The sequence below is a fragment of the Castor canadensis genome, chromosome 5, assembly GCF_047511655.1.
Source record: "Castor canadensis chromosome 5, mCasCan1.hap1v2, whole genome shotgun sequence".
Classification (NCBI taxonomy): Eukaryota; Metazoa; Chordata; class Mammalia; order Rodentia; family Castoridae; genus Castor; species Castor canadensis.
The window spans coordinates 73,515,117-73,538,888 of NC_133390.1; the positions used below are offsets into that span (position 1 = coordinate 73,515,117).

The 23,772-nt window shown below is 37.9% G+C and overlaps 2 protein-coding genes across 17 annotated transcripts in view; one reads left to right on the plus strand and one right to left on the minus strand.

The window, feature by feature from the left end:
* The window catches only part of Drc9 (dynein regulatory complex subunit 9), a 58,808-nt gene extending 47,418 nt beyond the window's left edge, over nt 1-11,390 (plus strand). For all 7 annotated transcript variants that reach the window (XM_074073372.1, XM_074073371.1, XM_074073375.1 and 4 more), the window contains 3 exons: nt 8,325-8,456; nt 9,117-9,218; nt 10,792-11,390. In XM_074073372.1, coding sequence (XP_073929473.1) covers nt 8,325-8,456; nt 9,117-9,218; nt 10,792-10,926 — 369 coding nt within the window. In that variant the 3' untranslated portion in view covers nt 10,927-11,390. The remainder of the gene's footprint in view (nt 1-8,324; nt 8,457-9,116; nt 9,219-10,791) is intronic.
* Nucleotides 11,391-12,010: 620 nt separating this feature from the next.
* The window catches only part of Lrch3 (leucine rich repeats and calponin homology domain containing 3), a 107,517-nt gene continuing 95,755 nt past the window's right edge, over nt 12,011-23,772 (minus strand). For 7 of the 10 annotated variants that reach the window (XM_074073365.1, XM_074073363.1, XM_074073360.1 and 4 more), the window contains 2 exons: nt 21,866-21,943; nt 12,011-18,256 (listed from right to left, as the gene is read on the minus strand). In XM_074073365.1, coding sequence (XP_073929466.1) covers nt 18,056-18,256; nt 21,866-21,943 — 279 coding nt within the window. In that variant the 3' untranslated portion in view covers nt 12,011-18,055. The remainder of the gene's footprint in view (nt 18,257-21,865; nt 21,944-23,772) is intronic. The other 3 variants (XM_074073364.1, XM_074073361.1, XM_074073359.1) reach the window with 1 other exon arrangement.

Sequence of the window (23,772 nt, forward strand, 5' to 3'; positions counted from 1 at the left end):
TTGTTTTGCTAGGGATTGTACGTAGTCTCTCACATGCTGTTCTAAGCTGGGTTTTTTTGGAAGGGTTGGGGAGGGTAGAACTGAGATTTGAACTCAGGGAGTTGTGTTTGCAGAGCAGGTACTGTTCAGCTTGAGCCATGCTTCCCATCCGAGCTGGTCTTTTTTCTTTTTTTAATTTTTATTTTACTCATATGTGCATACAATGTTTGGGTCATTTCTCCCCCTTTCCCCTTGCCTCCTCCCTTGCCCACCCCCGGCTCCCTCCCTTACCCCCTCTTACCCCTCGCTACCTGGCAGAAACTATTTTTCCCTTATCTCTAATTTTGTTGAAGAGAGAGTATAAGCAATAATAGAAAGGAACAAGGGTTTTTGCTAGTTGAGATGAGGATAGCTATACAGGGAGTTGACTTGCATTGATTTCCTGTGCATGTGTGTTACCTTCTAGGTTAATTCTTCTTGAACTAACCTTTTCTCTAGTTCCTGGTCCCCTTCTCCTATTGGCCTCAGTTGCTTTAAAGTATCTGCTTTAGTTTCTCTGCGTTGAGGGCAACAAATGCTATCTAGGTTTTTAGGTGTCTAACCTATCCTCATACCTCACTTGTGTGATCAAAGTCCAATCCCCTTGTTGTGTTTGCCCTTGATCTAATGCCCACATATGAGGGAGAATATATGATTTTTGGTCTTTTGGGCCAGGCTAACCTCACTCGGAATGATGTTCTCCAATTCCATCCATTTACCAGCGAATGATAACATTTCGTTCTTCTTCATGGCTGCATAAAATTCCATTGTGTATAGATACCACATTTTCTTGATCCACTCATCAGTAGTGGGGCATCTTGGCTGTTTCCATAACTTGGCTATTGTGAATAGTGCCGCAATAAACATGGGTGTGCAGGTGCCTCTGGAGTAACCTGTGTCACAGTCTTTTGGGTATATCCCCAAGAGCGGTATTGCTGGACCAAATGGTAGATCAATGTTTAGCTTTTTAAGTAGCCTCCAAATTTTTTTCCAGAGTGGTTGTACTAGTTTACATTCCCACCAGCAGGGTAAGAGGGTTCCTTTTTCCCCACATACTTGCCAACACCTGTTGTTGGTGGTGTTGCTGATGATGGCTATTCTAACAAGGGTGAGGTGGAATCTTAGTGTGGTTTTAATTTGCATTTCCTTTATTGCTAGAGATGGTGAGCATTTTTTTAAGTTCCCTATATATTCTGGTTATCAGTCCTTTGTCTGATGTATAGCTGGCAAATATTTTCTCCCACTCTGTGGGTGTTCTCTTCAGTTTAGAGACCATTTCTTTTGTTGAGCAGAAGCTTTTTAGTTTTATGAAGTCCCATTTATCTATGCTATCTCTTAGCTGCTGGGCTGCTGGGGTTTCGTTGAGAAAGTTTTTACCTATACCTACTAACTCCAGAATATTTCCTACTCTTTCCTGTATCAACTTTTGAGTTTGTGGTCTGATATTAAGATCCTTGATCCATTTTGAGTTAATATTGGTATAGGGTGATATACATGGATCTAGTTTCAGTTTTTTGCAGACTGCTAATCAGTTTTCCCAGCAGTTTTTGTTGAAGAGGCTGTCTTTTCTCCATTGAATCTTTTTAGCGCCTTTTTCAAAGACAAGTTGGTTATAGTTGTGTGGCTTCATATCTGGGTCCTCTAATCTGTTCCACTGGTCTTCATATCTGTTTTTGTGTCAGTACCATGCTGTTTTTATCGTTATTGCTTTGTAATATAGTTTGAAGTCAGGTATCGTGATACCTCCTGCATTGTTCTTTTGACTGAGTATTGCCTTGGCTATTCGTGGCCTCTTGTGTTTCCATATAAATTTAACGGTAGATTTTTCAATCTCTTTAATGAATGTCATTGGAATTTTGATGGGAATTCCATTAAACATGTAGATTACTTTTGGGAGTATAGACATTTTTACTATGTTGATTCTACCAATCCATGAGCATGGGAGATCTCTCCACTTTCTATAGTCTTCCTCAATCTCTTTCTTCAGAAGTGTATAGTTTTCCTTGTAGAGGTCTTTCACATCTTTTGTTAGGTTTACACCTAGGTATTTGATTTTTTTTTGAGGCTATTGTAAATGGAATTGTTTTCATATATTCGTTTTCAGTTTGTTCATTATTAGTGTATAGAAATGCTAATGATTTTTCTATGTTGATTTTATAACCTGCTACCTTGTTGTAGCTATTGATGGTGTCTAGGAGCTTCTGAATAGAGTTTTTTGGGTCTTTAAGGTATAGGATCATGTTGTCTGCAAATAGGGATATTTTGACAGTTTCTTTATCTATTTGTATTCCTTTTATTCCTTTTTCTTGCCTAATTGCTCTGGCTAGGAATTCCAGTACTATGTTGAATAGGAGTGGAGATAGTGGGCATCCTTGTCTAGTCCCTGATTTTAGAGGGAATGGTTTCAGTTTTTCTCTGTTAAGTATAATGCTGGCTGTAGGTTTGTTATATATAGCTTTTATAATGTTGAGGTACTTTCCTTTTATTCCTAGTTTTCTTAGAGCTTTTATCATGAAATGGTGTTGGATCTTATCAAAGGCTTTTTCTGCATCTATTGAGATGATCAAGTGGTTTTTGTCCTTGCTTCTGTTAATGTGGTTTGTTAAGTTGATTTTTGTTTGTTTAGCCACCCCTGCATTCCTGGGATGAAGCCTACTTGGTCGTGGTGAATAATCTTTTTGATGTGTTGTTGAATTCGGTTTGCCATTATTTTGTTAAGGATTTTTGCATCAATATTTATTAAGGAGATTGGCCTATAGTTCTCCTATTTGGAGGTGTCTTTGCCTGGTTTGGGGATAAGTGTAATACTGGCTTCATAAAATGTGTTTGGCAGTTTTCCTTCCCTTTCTATTTCATGGAACAGTTTAAGGAGGGTTGGCGTCAGTTCTTCTTTAAAGGTCTGATAGAATTCAGCAGAGAATTCATCAGCTCCTGGACGTTTTTTTTGGGGGGAGACTCTTGATTGCTGCTTCAATTTCATGTTGTGTTATAGATCTATTCAGGTGATTAATTTCCTCTTGGTTCAGTTTTGGATGATTGTATATATCTAGAAATTGTCCATTTCTTTAAGTTTCAATTTTTTTTGAACATAGTTTCTTGAAGTAGTCTCTGATGATTTCCTGGACTTCCATGGTGTTTGTTGTTATCTTCCCTTTTGCATTCCTGATTCTACTAATTTGGGTTTTTTCCCTCCTCATTTTAGTAAGGTGTGCCAGGGGTCTATCGATCTTATTTATTTTTTTAAAGAACCAACTTTTTGTTTCATTAATTCTTTGTATGGTTTTTTTGGTTTCTATTTCATTGATTTCAGCTCTTATTTTTATTATTTCTCTCCTTCTATTTGTTTTGGGATTTGCTTGTTCTTGTTTTTCTAGGAGTTTGAGATGTATCATTAGGTCATTGATTTGGGATCTTTCAGTCTTTTTAATATATGCACTCATGGCTATAAACTTTCCTCTCAAGACTGCCTTTGCTGTGTCCCATAGGTTCCGGTAGGTTGTGTTTTCATTTTCATTGACTTCCAGGAACTTTTTAATTTCCTCTTTTATTTCATCAATGACCCATTGTTCATTAAGTAATGAGTTATTCATTTTCCAGCTGTTTGCATGTTTTTTGTCTTTACTTTTGTTGTTGAGTTCTAGTTTTATTGCATTGTGATCAGATAGCAGGCACGGTATAATTTCTATTTTCTTATATTTGCTGAGACTTGCTTTGTGCCCTAGGATATGATCTATTTTGGAGAAGGTTCCATGGGCTGCTGAGAAGAATGTATATTGTGTAGAAGTTGGATGAAATGTTCTGTAGACATCAAGTAGGTCCATTTGATCCATTGTATATTTTAGATCTAGGATTTCTTTATTGATTTTTTGTTTGGATGACCTATCTATTGATGATAATGGGGTGTTAAAGTCTCCCACAACCACTGTGTTGGTGTTAATATATGCTTTTAGGTCTTTCATGGTATGTTTGGTGAAATTGGGTGCGTTGACATTGGGTGCATATAGGTGTATAATTATTATTTCCTTTTGATCTATTTCCCCTTTTATTGGTATGGAATGTCCTTTATCTCGTTTGATCAATGTAGGTTTGAAGTCCACATTGTCAGAGATAAGTATTGCTACTCCTGCCTGTTTTCGGGGGCCATCAGCTTGGTAAATCTTCTTCCAGCCTTTCATCCTAAGCCTATGCGTATTTTTGTCAGTGAGATGGGTCTCCTGTAAGCAACAAATTGTTGGATCTTTCTTTTTAATCCATTTTGTCAAACGGTGCCTTTTGATGGGAGAATTAAGTGTGTTAACATTAAGTGTTAGTACTGATAGGTATGTGGTGATTCCTGTCATTTAGTTGTCTTAGTAGTTTGAAGGTTTGATTGTGTGTACCTAAATCGAGGTTGCTCTCTACTTTCTTGCTTTTTTTGTCCTGTAGTTTGGTGCTGCCTGTCCTTTCATGGTTATGTTGGGTTTCACTTTCTGTGTGCAGAATCCCTTGAAGAATCTTTTGTAGTGGTGGTTTTGTGGTCACATATTGTTTTAGTTTCTGCTTATCATGGAAGCCTTTTATTGCCCCATCTATTTTGAATGATAGTTTTGCTGGGTAGAGTATCCTGGGGTTGAATGAAAATTCAGTGCCTGGAAGATCTCTCCCCATGCTCTTCTTGCTTTTAATGTTTCTGTTGAGAAGTCTGGTGTGATTTTGATGGGTTTACCTTTGTATGTTATTTGTTTTTTCTCTCTTACAGCCTTCAATATTCTTTCCCTAGTTTCTGAACTTGTTGTTTTAATGATGATATGTCGTGGGGTAGTTCTATTTTGATCTGGTCTGTTTTGTGTTCTGGAGGCCTCTTGCATCTGTATGGGAATAGATTTCTCTAGATTTTGGAAATTTTTTTTATTATTTTGTTGAATATATTACGCATTCCCTTTGCTTACACCTCTTCTCCTTCTTCTTCTTCAGTGCCCATGATTCTCAGGTTTGGTCTTTTGATGGAGTCGGTGAGGTCTTTCATTTTCTTTTCACAGGTCTTGAGTTGTTTAAGTAATAGTTCTTCAGTTTTTCCTTTAATTACCATTTCATCTTCGAGTTCTGAGATTCTGTCTTCTGTTTGTTCTAGTCTGCTGGATTGGCCTTCTGTTTTGTTTTGCAATTCTGTTTTGTTCTTTTTTCTGAGGTTTTCCATATCCTGGGTCGTTTCCCCTTTGATGTTGTCTATTTTCGTCCTGAGTTCATTTATCTCTTTATTAATCGTGTTCTTTGTTTCACTTGGTGTTTATACAGTGCTTCTGTGGTTTCTTTTATTTCTTCTTGTGCTTTCTCAAATTCTCTATTTTTGTTTCTTTGAATTTCTTGAGTGTCTCCTGTACATTTTGGTTGACCATATCCAGTATCATCTTTATAAAGTTCTCATTGATTACCTGTAGGATTTCTTCTTTCAGACTGAGCTGGTCTTAATTCTTTGCTTCATGGGCCATAGGGAGAGTTGTCCCAGTTTTCAATTTTTCCTAGTATCTCACCACTCAATTTTTAAAATTATTGTTATATTGGGGGTACATATATCTTAGAATGTATCATAGTTGTACACACCCCTCCATCATTCTTCCTTCTCCCCCTCACCACTCAAAAATTTGAAGATAGTTTCCCTAATGACCAGGGTATAACCATCTTTTCCTGGGTTAGTGCAGTAATGATTATGGTTAGAAGTTTAGGTTTGGAGTTAGGTGAGCAAAATAGTGAAAAACATAAACAGCTTAGGGGAGAGAAAGTGAGAGCAAAAGGGTGGGGGTATAGTAGACTGAATGTGTATTACCTCCAAATTCATATGGGATCTTTGGTCATGATCTGGTCATGAAGGTGGAGTCCTCATGGATAGGATTAGTGTCCTTACATAAGAAGTCACAGGAGAATGCACCATGTGAGACTCAAGTGCAAAGAGTTTAAGATGTAGGTCCTTGCCAAACACAATCCTCTGTGATCTTGGACTTCCCAGCTTCCAGAACTGCGAGAAACAGATTTGTTATTTATAAGGTACCCAGTCTGTAGTGTATTTGTTATAGCAGCCCAAATGGACTAAATAAAGGAAATTTACCAGAGTTTATATTGTGATTTTTCATCCAAATTTTTCCATCTTATTTTTCCTGTTTTTTAAGCATTTTATTTTTTGGTGATATTGGGGTTTGAACTCAGAACTTTTTGCTTGCTGGGCAAGTACTTTACCACTTGAGCTACTGCCCCAGCCCTTTTTTTTTTTTTTTTGCTTTAGTTATTTTAAGGTAAGGTCTTGCATTTTTGCCAAGGGTCAGCCTCAGAAAATCCCCCTACATACAGCCGCCTGTGTAGCTGGAATGACAGGCACTCCCCAACACACCTACCTGGCTTGTTGATTGAGATGGGATCGCACTAACTTTTTTGCCTAGGCTGGCCTTGAACTGCCATTCTCCCAATCTCTACCTCCCCATAGCTGGGAATACAGGTGTGAGCCACCAATAAATACCAGTATGGTTTTTAAGCTTTCTAGTTTTTTCCTCTCTTTTCTTAGATTGGTATTTATTTATTTTTGCTTTCTTATGCAGTCTTCAGTTTATTTGCATACCACTTACCCTCCTGAACAACTAAGTTTATTTTAAATTAGGATTTCTGTGTTATTACCATTAAAAGGGAAACCAGTGTCACTTGCCCTAAGTGGCTATTAATGTAAATAGAAGTACTATGAATAGCAAATGATGTCATTCCATTTCATTTGGACCCTCTGTCTATCTGGAACCTGTTACTTCTTAAAAACAACCTCCAAAGGCTAACTACAGCAAGAAAGATCTAGGTGTCCCAGTAGCTGACCTACATGCTTTACCTTAATTGGAGTGACTATGAATCCTGTTTAGAAAAAGCCATGCTGGACTGGAGGGATAGCTCAAGTGGTAGGGTGCTTGCCTAGCAAGCATGAGACCCTGAGTTCAAACCTCTATGCCACCAAAAGAAAAAGAAGAAAGAAAAAGCCATGCTATATCCCAACTAGAGTCACTTGTCTTACTCTTGAGGTACATGTTGTAAGACTTTGGAAGTTAAGACCTTTCTATTCCTCCAGTGGTAACTGAAATTTAAAATTTTAACATACATTGAATTTTTTCTTTCTCCTAAGTCTGAAAGTAATCAGTATCTATATCCTATTGCTCTCATTGAGGCAAAGCACTTTGCTAGGCAAGTGCTCTACCACCTGAGCCACACCCCAGTCCAAGGCAAATCCTTTTTCTTTCCTTTACTATATCCCATTTTGAATCATTCTTTATATTAATATATTGTAATTAACATTATATAAATATATATATATTTATATATATGCGTGGAACTATGTGCTTTACCAGGGTTGGCTTATTTGAGCTTCCCAACAACTAGGTGAAGGAACTAGAGGCTTAGAGACGTTCAGTAACCTGGAACACAGAGCTGAGATTTGCACCTAGGCAATCTGCCTCTGAGTCATGCTCTTTGCACTAGACTGTACTCCCATTCTGGGCCTTTAGTTCCAGGTTGTGATTTATTATTAAAAAGAACCATATATGATGTAGCTTCAAAATTTAAGACATTTTATTCTTTCATTTTCTCCTGTAATTATACATCTTTGAGTAACTTTCAAAGATGGTATCATTTTTCTACCACATTTGAATATTAGGTTGGCTAGATACATTATCTTAGACTCAGACTCACTTTCTTTTAGAAATTTGAAGACATTGCACCCTTCTTGTCTAGTATTTAGTGCTGTCAATGAGAAAGACATCAATGCCATTCTTAATCTTCAGGATTTTCTATCTACCTTTTCACTGCAACTTTCCATACCAAGACATCTGGAAGATTAAGCTGCTCCACCAGACTTGCATTTTGGGTTTTTTTGTTTTTTTTTTTTTTGTCTATTTTTGAGATAGGGTCTGTTGAACTATTTGCTTGAGCTGGCTTTGAACTGCAATCCTTCTGATCTGTGCCTGGGTAGGTAAGATTACAGGATTGAGCCACCAGCACCTGGCTCCTCTTCTTATTTTTAAATTCAGTAACACACACAACAGAAAAATGCACAAACATTGAGCATACAGTTTGATGAAAATTTATGTATACATACCCATGTCACCACCACTCAGATAGATACAAAGAACATTTATAGCATCCCAGGTCTCTCACTTGCCCCATCCCCAATCAGTAACCACTGATCTGACTTGTGTCACCACAGAAAAGTTTGGCTTGTTCTTGAACATTATATAAATGGCATCATACAGTAAAGACAGTTTTGTGTCTGGTAGAAGCCATGTTTTCATGTTCTTTCCAAATAGAAACTTGAAGAGAAGCTGGAGTTCTGGATGGAGAAATTTGATAAGGACACAGAAGCAAAACAGAATGAATTAAATGCTCTCCAGGCTGCAAAGGCCAGTGACCTAGCACACCTTCAAGACCTAGCAAAGATGGTAAGGAAGTGGAACAGTGCCTGGAGCAGCAAATGGTAGCTAAGTTCCAGGAGCTGAGGAATGCTATTTCTGGTCAAAAATGGAGGTGTGCCTTGTAAACCAATGAGATTCTCCTTAGATGATGGTGGTGATGATGGGACAATAGTCACAGCTTATATAATACCTACTCTGTCCCAAACACTTTTCTAGTATTTTATTTAAATCTCACAACCCTTTGACATAGATATTGTATGATTATTTCCACTTTATGACCTCTGAAGACAATTCAAAAAAATGACAATTTCTCAAAAGCTTCTGATTATGGCTTTATCACCGAAGTGCAGAACTTCCTAATTTTCTCTTTTGAAAGAAAACAATTTGTATATGTACATTCTACCGATTTTTTAAAAAAAACAAACATTATTTTGAGGTCATTGATCACACACTGAGTTAGTATTTCATTTTATGAGATTTTAAAGCTTAAATTTGAATTATTCAAACTAAAATATGTGAACCGTTATGAAGTTAATTTGTGAATATTTACAATCTGGGAATCCAGTGAGATTTTCTTTGATTTAGCATGTATTATTTTGAAACTTTATATATGATAAGTGCAGGGCTGGCTGTACTTCAGCTTAGCCAAGAGAGTACAGTAGCATGTGATTAATGTCTAATTTGCAGATAAGGGAGTATGAGCAGGTCATCATTGAAGATCGTATAGAAAAGGAGAAGACCCGGAAGAAGATACAACAGGATGACTTGGAACTTAAGAGCATCATAAAGGTAGAAAACTGTAATTAGCATCTTGTGATCCCGCCATTTGCCACAGCTGGCCTAACACCAGGGAGCACAAAGCATTTCTCATTATCAAATCCATGGGTGTATCATGGAACAGATCTGTGAGGAAGCAAGGCCTTTGTTCTTACTGGAATTTACCAACAACCCACAGTGCAGGAGGATAGTTGACACAGTAAAAGACATTCTCAGCTCTTAATCTGGGGAAAAGAGATGATGAGCAGTGGAAGCAAAACTAGGTTCACAGGTCAAATTTGAGAATGTAACTAACTTCTAACCCAAACCAGCTTTTGGCGGATTCTTTTGACTGTCCTACTGCTTCTTAAAGTGCTGTTTATAAATCAGCCCAGACTAATCTGATACATTCTGATACAGGCTGCTGTCAACAAAGGTTGGAAGGATAAGCAGCAGGTCAGAAAAAGAGCTTGTTTTAGTTTTATCTAATCTTCCAGGTTACAGATTGTGGGAAAACTATAATGTAGAAATACTGTCAGCTTGAAACTGTCTGGAAGATCACTCCTTTCTGAAAAAGGAACATCTGCTGAGACCCCAAGGGACAAACTGTAGCTTGGATTGTTGTTAGGGGGTGGACTGAGAAGGATTGGCCCTGGGCCCTCGTGCATGCTAGCCAAGTGCTCTACCCATTGAGGCACATCCTCAGCTCTCAAAGGAAGCTTATTTATTTATTTTTTTTTTGTGATGGGTTTTTTTCGAGATATGGTCTTAAGAACTATTTGCCTGGGGCTGGCTTCAAACTGTGATCCTCCTGATCTCTGCCTCCTGAGTAGCTAGGATTACAGGGGTGAGCCACCAGCACCCAGCCCAAAAAAAGCTTTAAAGTACTTTCAGGACCAGGTATCCAAACCTAACTTGGAGCTGTCCATTATAAGACAGTCAGATATGTAACTAGCAAGTGTCTTATCAAGCTTCTATGTTATTTCCATTTGTCAAGTTTCTTGATTTTGGGCAAAATATGTAAGAACTAGCTGAAAACTAATTTTGTTTTCACTAGTGGATTTGCTCCCAGTCACTAGGGTTTAGTCTGATTTTAAAGTTACCTAGACTGAATTCAGAACAGCTGTATCTAATGACAAGGACATTCAAGGGAGCTGTGTGACTCTTTTTTTTGAAGAGAACTGACCTTTTAACCAATTCATAAAGCTATGAAATGTACTAGGAAACCTATCAAAGTAATGTAGACTTATTCGTGCATTTTGGACTGAGTCCAGGTTAACTAACATTCCCTTTGATCGAATGCTTGTTAGGCGTGGGGAACTTAGATGTTTATAAAGAAAAGTGGTTCAAGGAAGTCAGGATTCTAAGTGCGAAGGAAAAATTGACCCAATCAGATTTATTTCTGTTGCTTGAGAACTTCACTGGAGTCCATGGCTTAAACCAGGGGTCCTGCACAATGGGGTAAGGGGCATCACTGTTTTGACAGTGGCCTACTTCCTTGTCTCAGATACACAGTTACTGTGCTAAACAATTTTCCTTTCTGTGCAAAGAATACAGTGCATCAGTTGCACACTGTAAGTTGCACTCACACCCTCCTCTGTTCCAGCTCCAGGCCTGGTGGCGAGGCACAGTGATACGGAAGGAAATTGGAAGTTTCAAAATGCCTAAGAAAGAGAAAGATGATACCAAGGATTCAAAAGGTAAAGGCAAGGACAAGGAGAAACGGAGAGGCAAAAAGTGACCAATTACCTTTTGTCCTTTCCTCTGTTATTCTGGAGAAGGGAAGGAAAACTCAGAGAGAATAAGAAACATCTTGTACCATTACAGATAACTACAGATTATTTGGACACTACCAGGTGAAGCCTGGGGATTTCACTTTGCCTGTTTTATGTTTTCAAACCCTGAATTAGGATTATACCATCAATTTAGCGATTCTTCGTATTTTGAATTTTGCTTAGTTGTTTTTAGTAACATTGTGAAGATTCCTATTGCCTTTTTTTTTTTTTTAATCAGAAAAGGAAGTTCTTTGGCTTGGTTATAGTAATGTATTAAAATTTCAGTAATTACTTGTAATCTCATTTTATCTAACTCAACCAACATGACTCTTATGAATAAAAGTATTTAGTAGGAATTACAAGATGTTTATGAAGTTATGTAGCATAATATATACTTAGTAAAGTTTTAATAAATGTTTCTTGCCTTTTAGATCCATTATCATTTTAGTGTCTTTATTGGATTATGGTATGGATACATATCTTATTATAAGCTATTCCTGCAACTTTTCCGGGAAGAGTAGGATTCTATATCCTAAGTACAAGATAGAAGTGGAAAAGAGCATACAATGCCCACCAGTGGCAAAGATGAGGACACAGGTTCACTGAGGACACTGGAAGACTATTTGGATATATTAGTGACAAATGAGACACAACTACTTCCATTTTCTGGGGTATTAAGACTTTAGATATGTGAAAATCACTAACCTGTATCTGGCATATAGTAAAACTGTTTGTCTCTCTTCTCTTAAAAAACAAGCCCACTAGGACATTCTTGCTTCCACTCATCAAAACAGAATGTCTTGGTATGCTAAAGCTTCCTCTAGAGCACAGCTGGTATTTTCTGAGAAAAAAGTGATCCTAGTGTCACACGTATCTCATGAAGCCTTCTATTCAACTCTGCTTACAGGGCAATCTTGCTATCTCTGCTTCATAATAAAGTGATTAATATGATGAAAATATAGTAAGATTAGTTTCCATTGGTGTTCCTTTAGGAAACTAGATACCCTTTCCTTGATTCACCTTTGCCAAGGAAACCATGACATTTTCAAATGTTTATTACATGCTACTGAAGTTATTTGCTTTTATTTTAATGTCATGTCAGGTGGCATACAGGCAATTCAAAATAACATACATGATATTGACATATTTATAGTTAGAACTTATATTTACAGACATACAGTATAGGACAATGTTTTACAAAATCTTTTACTAATTACATGTTCACAACATTTCCAGAAGCAAAAGGAAATCTGCTGTAAACCTCTGCAACATGTATGTAAAAAGCTTCTTAATATCCATGTTTTCCTTCATTTCTGTAACCATTTGAGCACTTAGTTCTGAAAAACTCATCAGACTCATCAGCACAGGCACACATCATTAGTCACTGCTGACTATAGAGAGAAATTAGAGACTCCTTGACTAGGTGGAAGGGTGTATTTAAAAAGCTATTAAGGAAAGTGACCTAGTACTAAGCTTTTTCCTCGTCTGTGTTCTAGACAGATGCAAAATCCTCTCCTCCCATGAGCGGTTTCCAGACTTGCTTATTACAAGAGAATACTGGCTTGAAGTGCTAAGGAGACAGATTTGAAAGCCTGGAAACTGCTGATATAAGTCTGTAGGTGGCAGGGGCCACACCCAGTGGATGGGCACTTAGCCAGATCACACTTTGATCTGGCTTCAGGTCAAGGGCAACTGAGACAAGGTCATCTTCATCATATATTGGGAGTCTACAAAGCTAAATGTCAAACCGAATTGCTCTTTCCAGTTTTTTAAAAAAAAGATAACATGAAACACTGAATATAAAAATTCTCCAACAAATCATGTTATATGCTGACATAGAAAAAAATCAACACATATGGTAATTTTCATTCACTATCATCAACCAAAATTGTACACAAAATTTTTCCAACAATTCAATTACAAATTTGAACTAGTTTGATAAAAAATACATTGTTTCATATTATGCACAAATTTTGAAATAAGTTGAAATTTCCACTTATTCCTATGGAAAAATTAGTTGCAGATATTCTCGGTGTTGCATTATGTCGTATGTTCTGAATGATTTCCTCACATAATATATTAAAATCTGTAATAGAGATTGCACCAAGGTTGAATATTGACTAGAAGGACAATACCTATAGTTCAGAAATATGCACAGCTAAATCCTAAGCAAGTTATATGGCTGATAGGTCTGTTTGTTTGGAATTGTAAGTATAATGAGGTCTGGCTCTAGAATTTGTAAGACATTTTACTTTTGCTAGTGAAGACCCCGAAGGATTGGGCTTTGGGCCTGGATGTTGTGCTATGTAATTTTAAACTTGGACAAAGTGGTAATGTTCTAATGTACATGTTTCTCTGCAGGAAGAAGGAGAAAGCGTTATTTTGACCAGGTGCTCAAAATGACTTTTGTCCAAAGCTACTTTTAGATGCTGCATTTACATGGTAAAAAAGAAGGATGACATTATGCTGAAATGCATGCATTGGTAAAGAAAATCAGAACAGTTAACTATAGGAGAAAAAAAAAAACATCAAAACCCAACTATATAACTAGTATCTCACTCTTATTTGGTTTACAAAGACAGTGAAAATCAAAAGATATCACTGACAACTAAAAAAGGTTCATAATTTGGGGAAGACAATCTCATATGGTTTAAACTTGAATAGACTCCTGGCTTTGTGTTGTGTAAGCCCTTGGCCCTTTTTCTCCACCCACAACTGGATACATAAGGCACTAGTGGTGGAGCTCTATGAGGGGCTGTTCTTAAGAAGCTGTAAAAGCTTTCATCTACCCATGGAAACTGTCAGTTAGTTACCTGAAAGAAATATGAGAAACCTGGCTTTTCTTTCAATCCCTTTTGCTTCGTTTTCATAATCTTCCACTGGTCAGGGAACTGGAAGTGTCTCTGCTGTGACTGGAATGTGTTTTCAGGTCCAGGTGTCCTGAGAGCAGCCTGGGGGGGGGACGAGGGTGCCTCACTGAGGTGCATGCAAATGGTGCAGCATAGTGCATATTACAGCTTATGGACCCGGAGCCTGTGTGTAGAGTGCTTGTTTACGTTTAGATAATAGCAGGATACCACAGAACTGTCCTCTACAAAAGCCTAGAACACAGACTTTAAGTACAACTGTATCGCTTTCTCTATTTTGCTATGCAAAGCCCTCGCCTTCTATATTTTTGTTTTCCCTTTGACAGAATAGTCCAAGTAATTGTAATAGAGCTTTTCATTTTCAGTGTGGCTGAAAAAAATGCAGCAAGGACAGTACTCTTTCAAATTACACAAATGTCTGGCTTGGAACAGTGGTCTCCACTACCTGAAAAACACTGGGATACAGGTGAAAATGCAGATTCCCAGGCCCCACCCCAGACCTACTGAATACAAATTTGTCTTTTTACAAATGTTCCAGGAGAGTCCAAAGCATAACTGTTTAGAAATCAGTGAACCTGATGTCTTGGTAAAGATAACAGCACATCAGTGTCTCTAAGAGGGAAGGTATTCGTTCTGTCGTGTAAACTAAGCCTACTCTCTAAAAAGCACAGACAGTTGAGGCTTCGGTGCTGGATTCTCAGTAATGAGAAGTTTCAGTTGAGAAATCCAACCATGTCTTCATAAAAAAATTCAATGGAAATGGATTTAACCTCCCCTAAAATGGAGAAATGAAGCAAAACATTCCTGGTAGGAATCGTGGAAACAGTCCCATCTAAGAACACATAAGAGCTTTGTTTGAGCAAATGGCTGGCAGCAGCATCGAGTTGTCCTGCTCCTTGTTTTGGCCAGGTTATGCCCAAGGTCCTGGGAGTCCTTAAACAGCAGAGAGCTGGTGCTGCTGCTGCTGTTTGGGTGGGGCAAGTTCCATTAGAGCCTGGACCGTCACTGCAACCTGGCTCAAACCTTTCTCTTCTAAAATGTGGAGAGGCAAACATAATTGCTCCTGAAATGGGACAACGTAACATAAAAACAAACAAAAGAGAAAACAGGGATGAACATCACAGAATTGAAAACGAAAAATAAGCACCGCCCCTCCCTCCCTCTCATAATAATCCAGTGAGATATGAAAAAGCCAGACCTGGGAAACTGACCTCTGTTAATTCAAGTTAGAGATGGTGTCTGACATTCACTGTCACTTTATTAACACAATTAAAAGAACATACAGATCATTTTGAAAATTGCAAGATTGACAAGTAGCATACATTTATATAAACAATAGAGGAGGAACAGAATACTGTGGAGTGAAAGCAACATCTTTTACCTCTGGCAAATCAAAGACCAAGGCAGGTTTATAAAACAGGCAGTGAAAAATAGGAAAACAATTTCAACTTACCAGATGGCTCATCTAAAAGAACATTTTAGGAGAAAGCTCTGGAAATCACACAACACGGGAAGACAAGATGGCTTCATGACATAACTCAGATTGCATGAAAGGGGAAGCCTGATATGCATGACAATCCCGATTTTGCCATACAAGCAGGGAAAGGGGGAAGGGAATCGGGTACCCTGAGCTCTTGAGATTCAGACATACTTGAGAAACTTTCCCTTGATTTGGGCAGTTCATGAAAGGACCAATCTGAATTAATTAAAAATCCAAATTACAAAATTTAAAAGAAATTTTATTTGAAAAAGTAAAATATTTCATACCCTAGAATTTAATGGATTAAACTACAGAACTATTATGTGTGCTTAGTTAGTATCTTCATTTCCACCCAAAGTGTTTACAGCTTGCTTAGGGAAGTTGAATATCTCTATCTTGTTTGCCTCATTAACTGGTTTGGTTGATCCTTTCTTGTAAGAGAAAAAGGCAAATCTTAAGTAGAACACTTATTACTCATTGGCTTCTCTTTGTGTGTGTGTGTGCATGCGTGCACATGCACTACACAGCAAACCCAGGGTCTTGTATAAACCTGGCAAATAGTTTACCATTGAATCATATCCCCTGTTGTTTTTTGTTTTGAGATAGAGTCTAACTGTGTAGCCTAGGCTAGCCTTGAACTCATGATGCTCCTGCTGCAGCCTCCCCAGTCCTGGGATTATAAGGATGTACCACCTTGCCTAGAATTCACTGGTTTTTCTGGTAAGACTGAAAATTCAGTAGAAAAGTGAGATCGCTGGTGGAATGGTTCAAGTGGTAGAGTGCCAAGTGTGAGCCCCGAGTTCAAACCCCACTACTGTAAAAAAAAAAAAAAAAGGCTCAGAAAGTAGAATTCTGGTTCCATTAAAAAACAGAGTATAGACATTTAGTAAAGAAAGTAACTAGTTTTTCTCTGCTTTTTACTGGTACTCACTATATTACTAGGAAGTTTTATAAAACCAGTTGTAATAAAAATATAGCAAGTATTTGATTTTTTTTCTTTGTTTTTTATTAAGTCTTTGTTTTTGAGGTGGTTATTGGTACTTGTGCTTAATTACTTTCTTTTTATTTAATTTTTTTTGATAAAAAAAGGTAACTGCAATTTTCTGAACTAATAAAACTAGCAACTGTGGCTCAATACTTTTGACTACAACTGCAACTAAAAATTAACTATGTTTTATAGTGAATCTGTATGGTGTTTTGCTCTAAAAGAGACGTATTTTCTCCAGGACCAATTCCCTGCTCTCTTCTGGGCAGTACCCAGCACTTAGTGGTTTACTCAGTGGCTCAGTGGTCTAGACATTCCTGAAAGACTGATGCCTTTCACACGCACATCTTCCTTCCAGCTGGGTTAGAGCAAGTGTGTGTGTTTTAAAAGAATGCACACCTACTACCCTAAACCACATATGAGACTGTGTGTGCACATATTTTTAAAGGGACAAAGCTGACAATCACTGACTCTAATACATCTTAAAGATAAAACAAAAACCCCCAAATTCTGGAAGGCACTTCTATATAAAACTGAAGTTTTTATCACAGTGTTCAGTGTTTGAGAATTAACAGCAAATAGTCTTTAAATATGTTAAGTAAGTATTCTATTTGATATGGAAGAAAATAAAACCATCAGATGGTCCGGTCAGGCTGAATTCTACAACAGGACATTATGTTCTTCATAATCTCCCTTCATACTTGAGTTCTGTTGACCAATTTTGTTAACAGAGTTCAGAAGATTGCTGAATGTTCAGAAACACCACTTGGGAGAACTGGAGTTTGAATGAAATTATAATGGAATTTTAAGTAGTAAGGTCCAGCAGTAATATAACAAGCATTCTGGAAGAGACAGACAATATTCATTGCCTTGGGAACAGAACAGACTGCCCAATACTTTACTTGCTACTGTTCAGATATAATCACCTCAACAGCCTATAAAATACACCTATAAACATGGTTCAAATAGATTAGAAATTACATAAATTCCAACTGTACATTCTAAGTAGGATTCTAGAAGTGAATCTCAGTTACAGATAACCAACATAGTAAATCCTGAAAAGGTAAGTGCCAGGTCATTTGGTTAGTATACTATTTTATATGTACATAGGCTCAGAATAGCAATCTAGGGAACCTACATGATCTTGAAACTGAATATTCTGACTAAACTAAAATTAGTAAGATTAAATGGCCTGTGCCTTTCAAATGTCCAGGCTTTAAATCCTGAGATGGATCTGTGCCTACTGACTAAGGCTGAGTTCAGAATTTCAGGGCAGAGACTTAAGTGACAAGGTGTCCCCGGACCAGAAAGGGTATCACTGTTTTCCTTATGAGCAGCTCTTAAAAAGGTTTAGTAGCTCACAATGTCAACACTTTTGTTGTATTAAGGGATGGAAAATGACTAGGTGGGGGTTATTGTATCTTTTGGAAATAAAGTTGTACAGGTCACATTCTAAGATCAGGCTCAGGATGACATAAAGAAATAAGCATTTATACATGACCATGAGAACAAGGTCCCAGACAGGAGGATGGATAAATTAACAGGAGAAAAAATGCTGGTCTTTTACTCTCTGTTAGCCACCATTAATGCTTGCTTATGTGACAGGCTGCTCCTCTGGACATGTGAGGAAAGATTTCTGTACTATGGTTTGCTCTTTGATGGTAGGGATGGAGGAAGCCATGTAAATAATTCTGCATGAGAAACAAACCTCCTTTACCAAGCACAGGAATAAGGTGGAAAATCACTGGAATGCAGTATTTCTGCTAGTGGGGGAATATCCAGTAATAAAGCACACAGAGAGTTAACATTAAAGTACAGTAAAATGCCACAAAACCCAGAAGTTGGACAGATAGAGAAACAAAACTGGATTCTTCTGTATCTGCCCCGAGAGAAAGTAGTGTTTCAACAGTTCTCTTAACGCTGAGGTTTAGCTGAAGGATGTCGGAAGGGGAACAAAGATTGTCCTGTCCAAAGTGTGAGCAGGAAAGGAAAACAGAAAAACAAAGTCAGTGGTTCAGAAATGCAGATTTGAGTATAGAATTCAGTATATCTCAATCACACTTAAAAGATACATATCCTGTAACATTTTTCTTATGATGAATAAAAAGTGACAAAACCCCAAAACTACACAGAATCTTCTATGTACAAAGACTGCTTTTACCTCTAGGAATAAAATTTGATCGATTAGCACAGTGTGAACACTAAGCATACAATGAATGGAGCTGGATTCTGGCTTAAGAGTTATGTGAGGCAAGTGTGGGGGTTTGAGGGAGGCCACCTTCCTCTCAACCCTCATTTTTCCTTATTAGTCAAGAAAGCAAGGACATACACTGGGGTGGACTGAGGAGGGAGAAAGTTTTCATGGGAAACCAGGTAAATGAAGAGCCCCAAAGAATGAGGAAAGCTTAATAATTGAGAAATTTACTACCTAGAGGCCAAATGGACTAAATGATTGGGTGTTCCTCAGATTTTTAAATCAGATCAAGTCCATTTTAACCAAGTCTAGTTCACAACTATGTACACATGAATGTAGAGCTGTAAGGGGCTTCAGAGATCGTCTAAAACCTCCATTTCACATATTAAGAAATAACTAAGTAAATAACTGGACTTGAAAACCAGAATATATTAACACATAACATATAATTACTCTAGACGTAAGAAAATGGACTCGAATGCAAGTTTTTATTGTCCATTGTTGTTTTTTCAATTGAACATGCGTAATAAAAGCCTAACAATAAAAGTGAACACCTAGATACTCATCCTCACCAGAGGTTTTTAGCTATCTTACTCTAACGTTTTCTTCACATTTGAACTCGTACATTAGTAGTTGTACTGAGAAGGCAAATCATTTGCTATCACACATACTACCTGGGCACAGAATCTGACAGATAGTTAATGCTATTAAGTTTCCTATCTTACATTTTCAAAAGCAGTCATGATCACATCCCCACTTTTTAAGTTAAACAGATCAAGTGTGGATGCTTAGGTAAAGGGCAGGATGCCCATAAGTCGGGGAGAACAAAGGAGCAGGGTTCTTTCTTCCTGTGGTAGAATGTCCTGAAAATACTAGCTTGAACTCTACTGGTTTGCATTTATTCATATTCCTTCACTCTGTCTAGACAAATGACTAATTTTCAGCAGAAGTAGCACCATGACAGGAAACATCTAAAACTGGTAGTGGTGGTGGTGGTAGTGACGTGGGTGAAGGGCTGAAGGGAGAAGGAAGAGGTGGTTTGTGTAGACTGTCCATTTCCTCCTTGTACTGGGGAGAGGGAGCGGTAGGAAGGATGCGTCATAAACAAGTCTAACTGCTCTGGAAAAAAACCCCTGGTCTTTTAAAAATGTATTTTTTCTGAGCACAGAAAAAATTGCCTTCGAATGGCACAGCTCTGGACAGAGATGGCTAGCCCATAATAAGTTCTATTAACAGCTGCTTGGAAAATGTTGACTTAAAATGCATGTTTTAAGGTACACTGTTGGTATACTTTGCTGACCCATGGCAGGAACACTCTGAAAGGATTCCAGATTAAGGGCTTTAAATGAGAGGATGATTCTGTAAAGTAAAGTGCAGGCACAATGTTTGTAAAAGTTGGTAAACAGTACGGTTTTTTTTTGGCAGTACTGGGGGTTGAACTCAGGGCCTCTACCACTTGAGTCATGCCCTCAGCCCTTTTTCACTTTAGTTTATTTTTTAGATAGGGTCTCACATGTGATCTTCCTGTCTCTGCCTCCAAAATGACTGGGATTACAGGCACATGTTATCATGTCCAGCCTGTGTTCTGATAGGAGTTTGCTAACTTTTTTACCCAGGATGTCCTGTAACTATAATCCTCCTCCAATTTGTGCCTCCTGTGTAGCTAGAATTACAAGCGTGCAGCAGCATGTCTGGCTGCTACACAGTACTTTTAATAAGTACTGACATAAGCTAAGTCAGCATGTCTTGTTTTTCTATAGTTCCCATTCTCTGTACCAACATACTGCACATTCTCTTTTTCAAAGACACTGTTGTATGGAACCGAGCAGGCATTAGGCATTCTGACCTAAGAAAGGAATTACTGAATGTTAATGTGCACATATAAACATTAGAACTTGCTTGTCGATATGCAGAAAAAAACGCATGCTAGGTCTTTAGAAACAATATCAAATAAATGCTCTCTTAGCATGTTAAAAAAGGGTTTGGTGGGCCTTTATAAAACAATGATACAAAAATTAAAAACTTGTTTTGAACTTGTCCACAAGAATCAAAAAAAAAAAAAAGCCCTTCCATCCTTGTTATCTATCACATTATAGAAGTTTCAGCTCTTTTATAACTCAAGTTAAAACTGGAAAAGGGTAGTATGGTGATCCACTTAATAAAAGCAGAAAACCACGTGAGGGAATTCATGCTGGCTACTGCAGATGGGGAGCTGGGTTCTTTCTCTTCTACTCTATGATGTGAAAGCTGAAAGAGAAGGCTGCTTCCTGGACAAGTGATGCTGTGGCCTACTCAGCTCCTGGTCAGGTAGAGAGAGGTGAAGAGAGTCATTGTGAAAGCTTCTGGAACAAGGGTTAACTTTAAGTGAAACCGTGCTGTTGTTGATGGGCCCATAAGCCAGTCTTGAGTTTTTGACGGCTAGTCAAGAATGTTGTAAGAGTCATGTTTTTCTCCTTGAATATGGGACAAAATATAAGAATTACAGGGGCTTGGTGGTATGGCTTGTGCTGAGGGTATGATAGCATGTGTGCTTAGCATAGCATGCTTGAAACCCTTGGGTTCAATCTTCAGAAACAAAAAGAGAAAAAAATGTATCAAGTAGTTTATTTCTTTAAATTTGTTGCCAGATATTGTGATGCATAACTATAGTCCCAGCACTTGAGAGGCTGAGGTGGGAAGATTGCTTGAGACAGCCTGGACAACATAGTGAGACTGTCCAAAAAAAATCCTGCAATCTTAGCTACTCAGGAGATAGAGATCGTTCAAAGCCAGTCAGGGGAAATAGTTCGTGAGACCCTATCTCAAAAAAACCCTTCACCAAAAAAAGGCTCAAAGGGTACAGCAACTGCCTAGCAGATGTGTGGCTCTGAGTTCAAATCCCAGTACTGCCAAAAAAAAAAAGAGGCAAGTGTTAAAAAACTGAAGCTACTGGGCATGGTGATGCACTTGGGAGGCCGAGGGACTGCCTGGACTACATATGAGACCCTGCCTCAAAAACCAAAAACCAGAAACTGAAGCCAACTGGGACATCATTCTTAATCTGAGAAGCACCTGCTTTGTAAGAACAGATTCTGTTGTATGTGTAGTTGTGCTGAAGTCTGTGTTAAGGAAAACAGAATAATTACTTTTCATTGATTACTTATTACAACATAATTATTTAAATTTTTATGTTTACAATTTCTTTGTAAGATCTTTGGGAATAAGGAAAACTTGATCAAAAGGATATTGATTGAATCTTGTAACACAGCATCATGTTAGTAGTGATCAACTTAGTGCAGAGCTAGTCCTAGGAAGATTTTATAGACCTGCATTTCTTACAGATTTAGGATAATAATATCCAAGTCTGTTTAGGCAACACACAATTGACTAAATTTATTACCTGAGGTACACCAATTTTTCTGCAAGCTTCAAGGAAATTCTCCACATTTCGCCTGCATTTGGCCATTGTTAATTTAGGCTGCAATGAACAAATAAAGGAGAGAAACTGTGTTACCAGCAAAGGTTTAAAAAAGGTGCAAACTTTAAAAATACTCTTGCCAGTTGCTTCATATACCCACACCTCTGTCAAATGGGGAGTTAAGACAATGAATGTTACTCTTGGAGTTGTAAGAACCGCTATAACCACTCAGTTTCGTGGGGAGCATGACCGTACCACAGAGAACATGCAAACAAGGAAACGCATCAGTGCTTGCACAGTAAGATCTGATCCACACAGAAGTAAGTGTTGGTCTGTGGGTAACAGTTTGCTACCCCACTACACATTTCATTTTGATTTAGTAAAGTAGGTGCTAAGTAAAGAAATTTAGAGGATTAAATTTTCTTCCATTTTTAAACAATATATACTAAAGGAAGTTAGGAAGAACAGCAAGAAAATTCATTATCCACAGCTCACTGCTTAAACATAACCACAATAAACACTTGGTTCATTTCTTTTAATCTATGTTAAAGAAGGTAATTTTTGAAAGTCAGGAGCACTTGTTCTAAATATACTACCGATACATCATGTCTTCACTCACTAGCAACATTAAATTTTTAAAAATATTTTTAAATTTTAAAAAGTAGGTTCAAGAACCTATTTTCCAAAGGGCAAATAGTTCCCACAGGAAAAAAATCTCCTTCCTTACTAATTGGTAAGCCCGTTTTCTGTAAAGACCTCTAATGATTAGAAATAGGGAGCCACACCATATGACATGAAGTTTCAGTAAGGTTTTTCACATAGTGGATCATCATGGAACATAATGTGAACCAACCAACCAACCAAACAACAAAAAGAAGGAATCCCATATTCCAGGAATTCACCAGTTGCTTTCCAAAAATGCTCAAGCATCAGGTTTGGAAGCCAAACTTTTTCAGGGACTCTGACATACAGTTCTTTACAACAGTAAGCTGATTATTTTAATCAGCTTACATCTTGGGGTGGGAGGGAGGTTTCATATGTAATATCTGGGTTTTCTTCAAAGACAGAACATAATACTTTGTGACAAGAGGAGGGGAAACAAACTAAATGATAGTGAAAAGAAGCACTACAATTCTGAACTGAGAAAGGCAGCAGGGGCTAAGATTGGTTGTCATAAAATATACAACAGGCAACAAGTGAGATGGAAGGAAAGCAATGATTATTTTCAAATTTCAAATGGAAAAACTTCCAAAAGGGTCCAGAAAGGAAAGGAATTTGGTTTCTATGGAGAGTAATCTTATTCTTTCTTGCCTATAACTGAGGTAAAAAGGTAGGAAAAAAGAAAAGGGAGACATAAATAGCAGAATCAAGATCTATTTAACAGAAGGAGAGAAAAACACCAAGGGTTCACACCCGCTAATTCTTCCTTTTCCACTGTTTACATGTGAAAGAGCTGAAGGAGAAGTTGTTCATTGGGTAAGAGGTATCACAGCCTTCTTGGCTCCTAACTATTGAAGAGGGGGGTAAGGTGAACTGAGGCAAAAGAAAAGCTGGGGGTGGGGAGAGCTACTGGGTGAAGGGCTTAGCTTTCAGAGCAACTGAGCAAATAGAGAAAATACCCGTGTTTTCACTTAGGAAAAAAATTGCTTTTTTTCAAAGGCTTGAAATTCCATACACCAGTTTCCCTTTCTGCCTCATAGAAATGGAAGCAAAACCAGTATGAATAGCTTCTCTCCTATGAAGGGAGCAAATCAGGTCAGGATCCTGACCTGAGTTTGGGACAGAAGACTGGGGTTGGATGAAAAGACCCTAGCAGAAGTGGACATGGGCATTTTGACTATAAAAGAAGGAAAATTAACAAGCATCTATGGGAGAGCAGCATGAAGTAG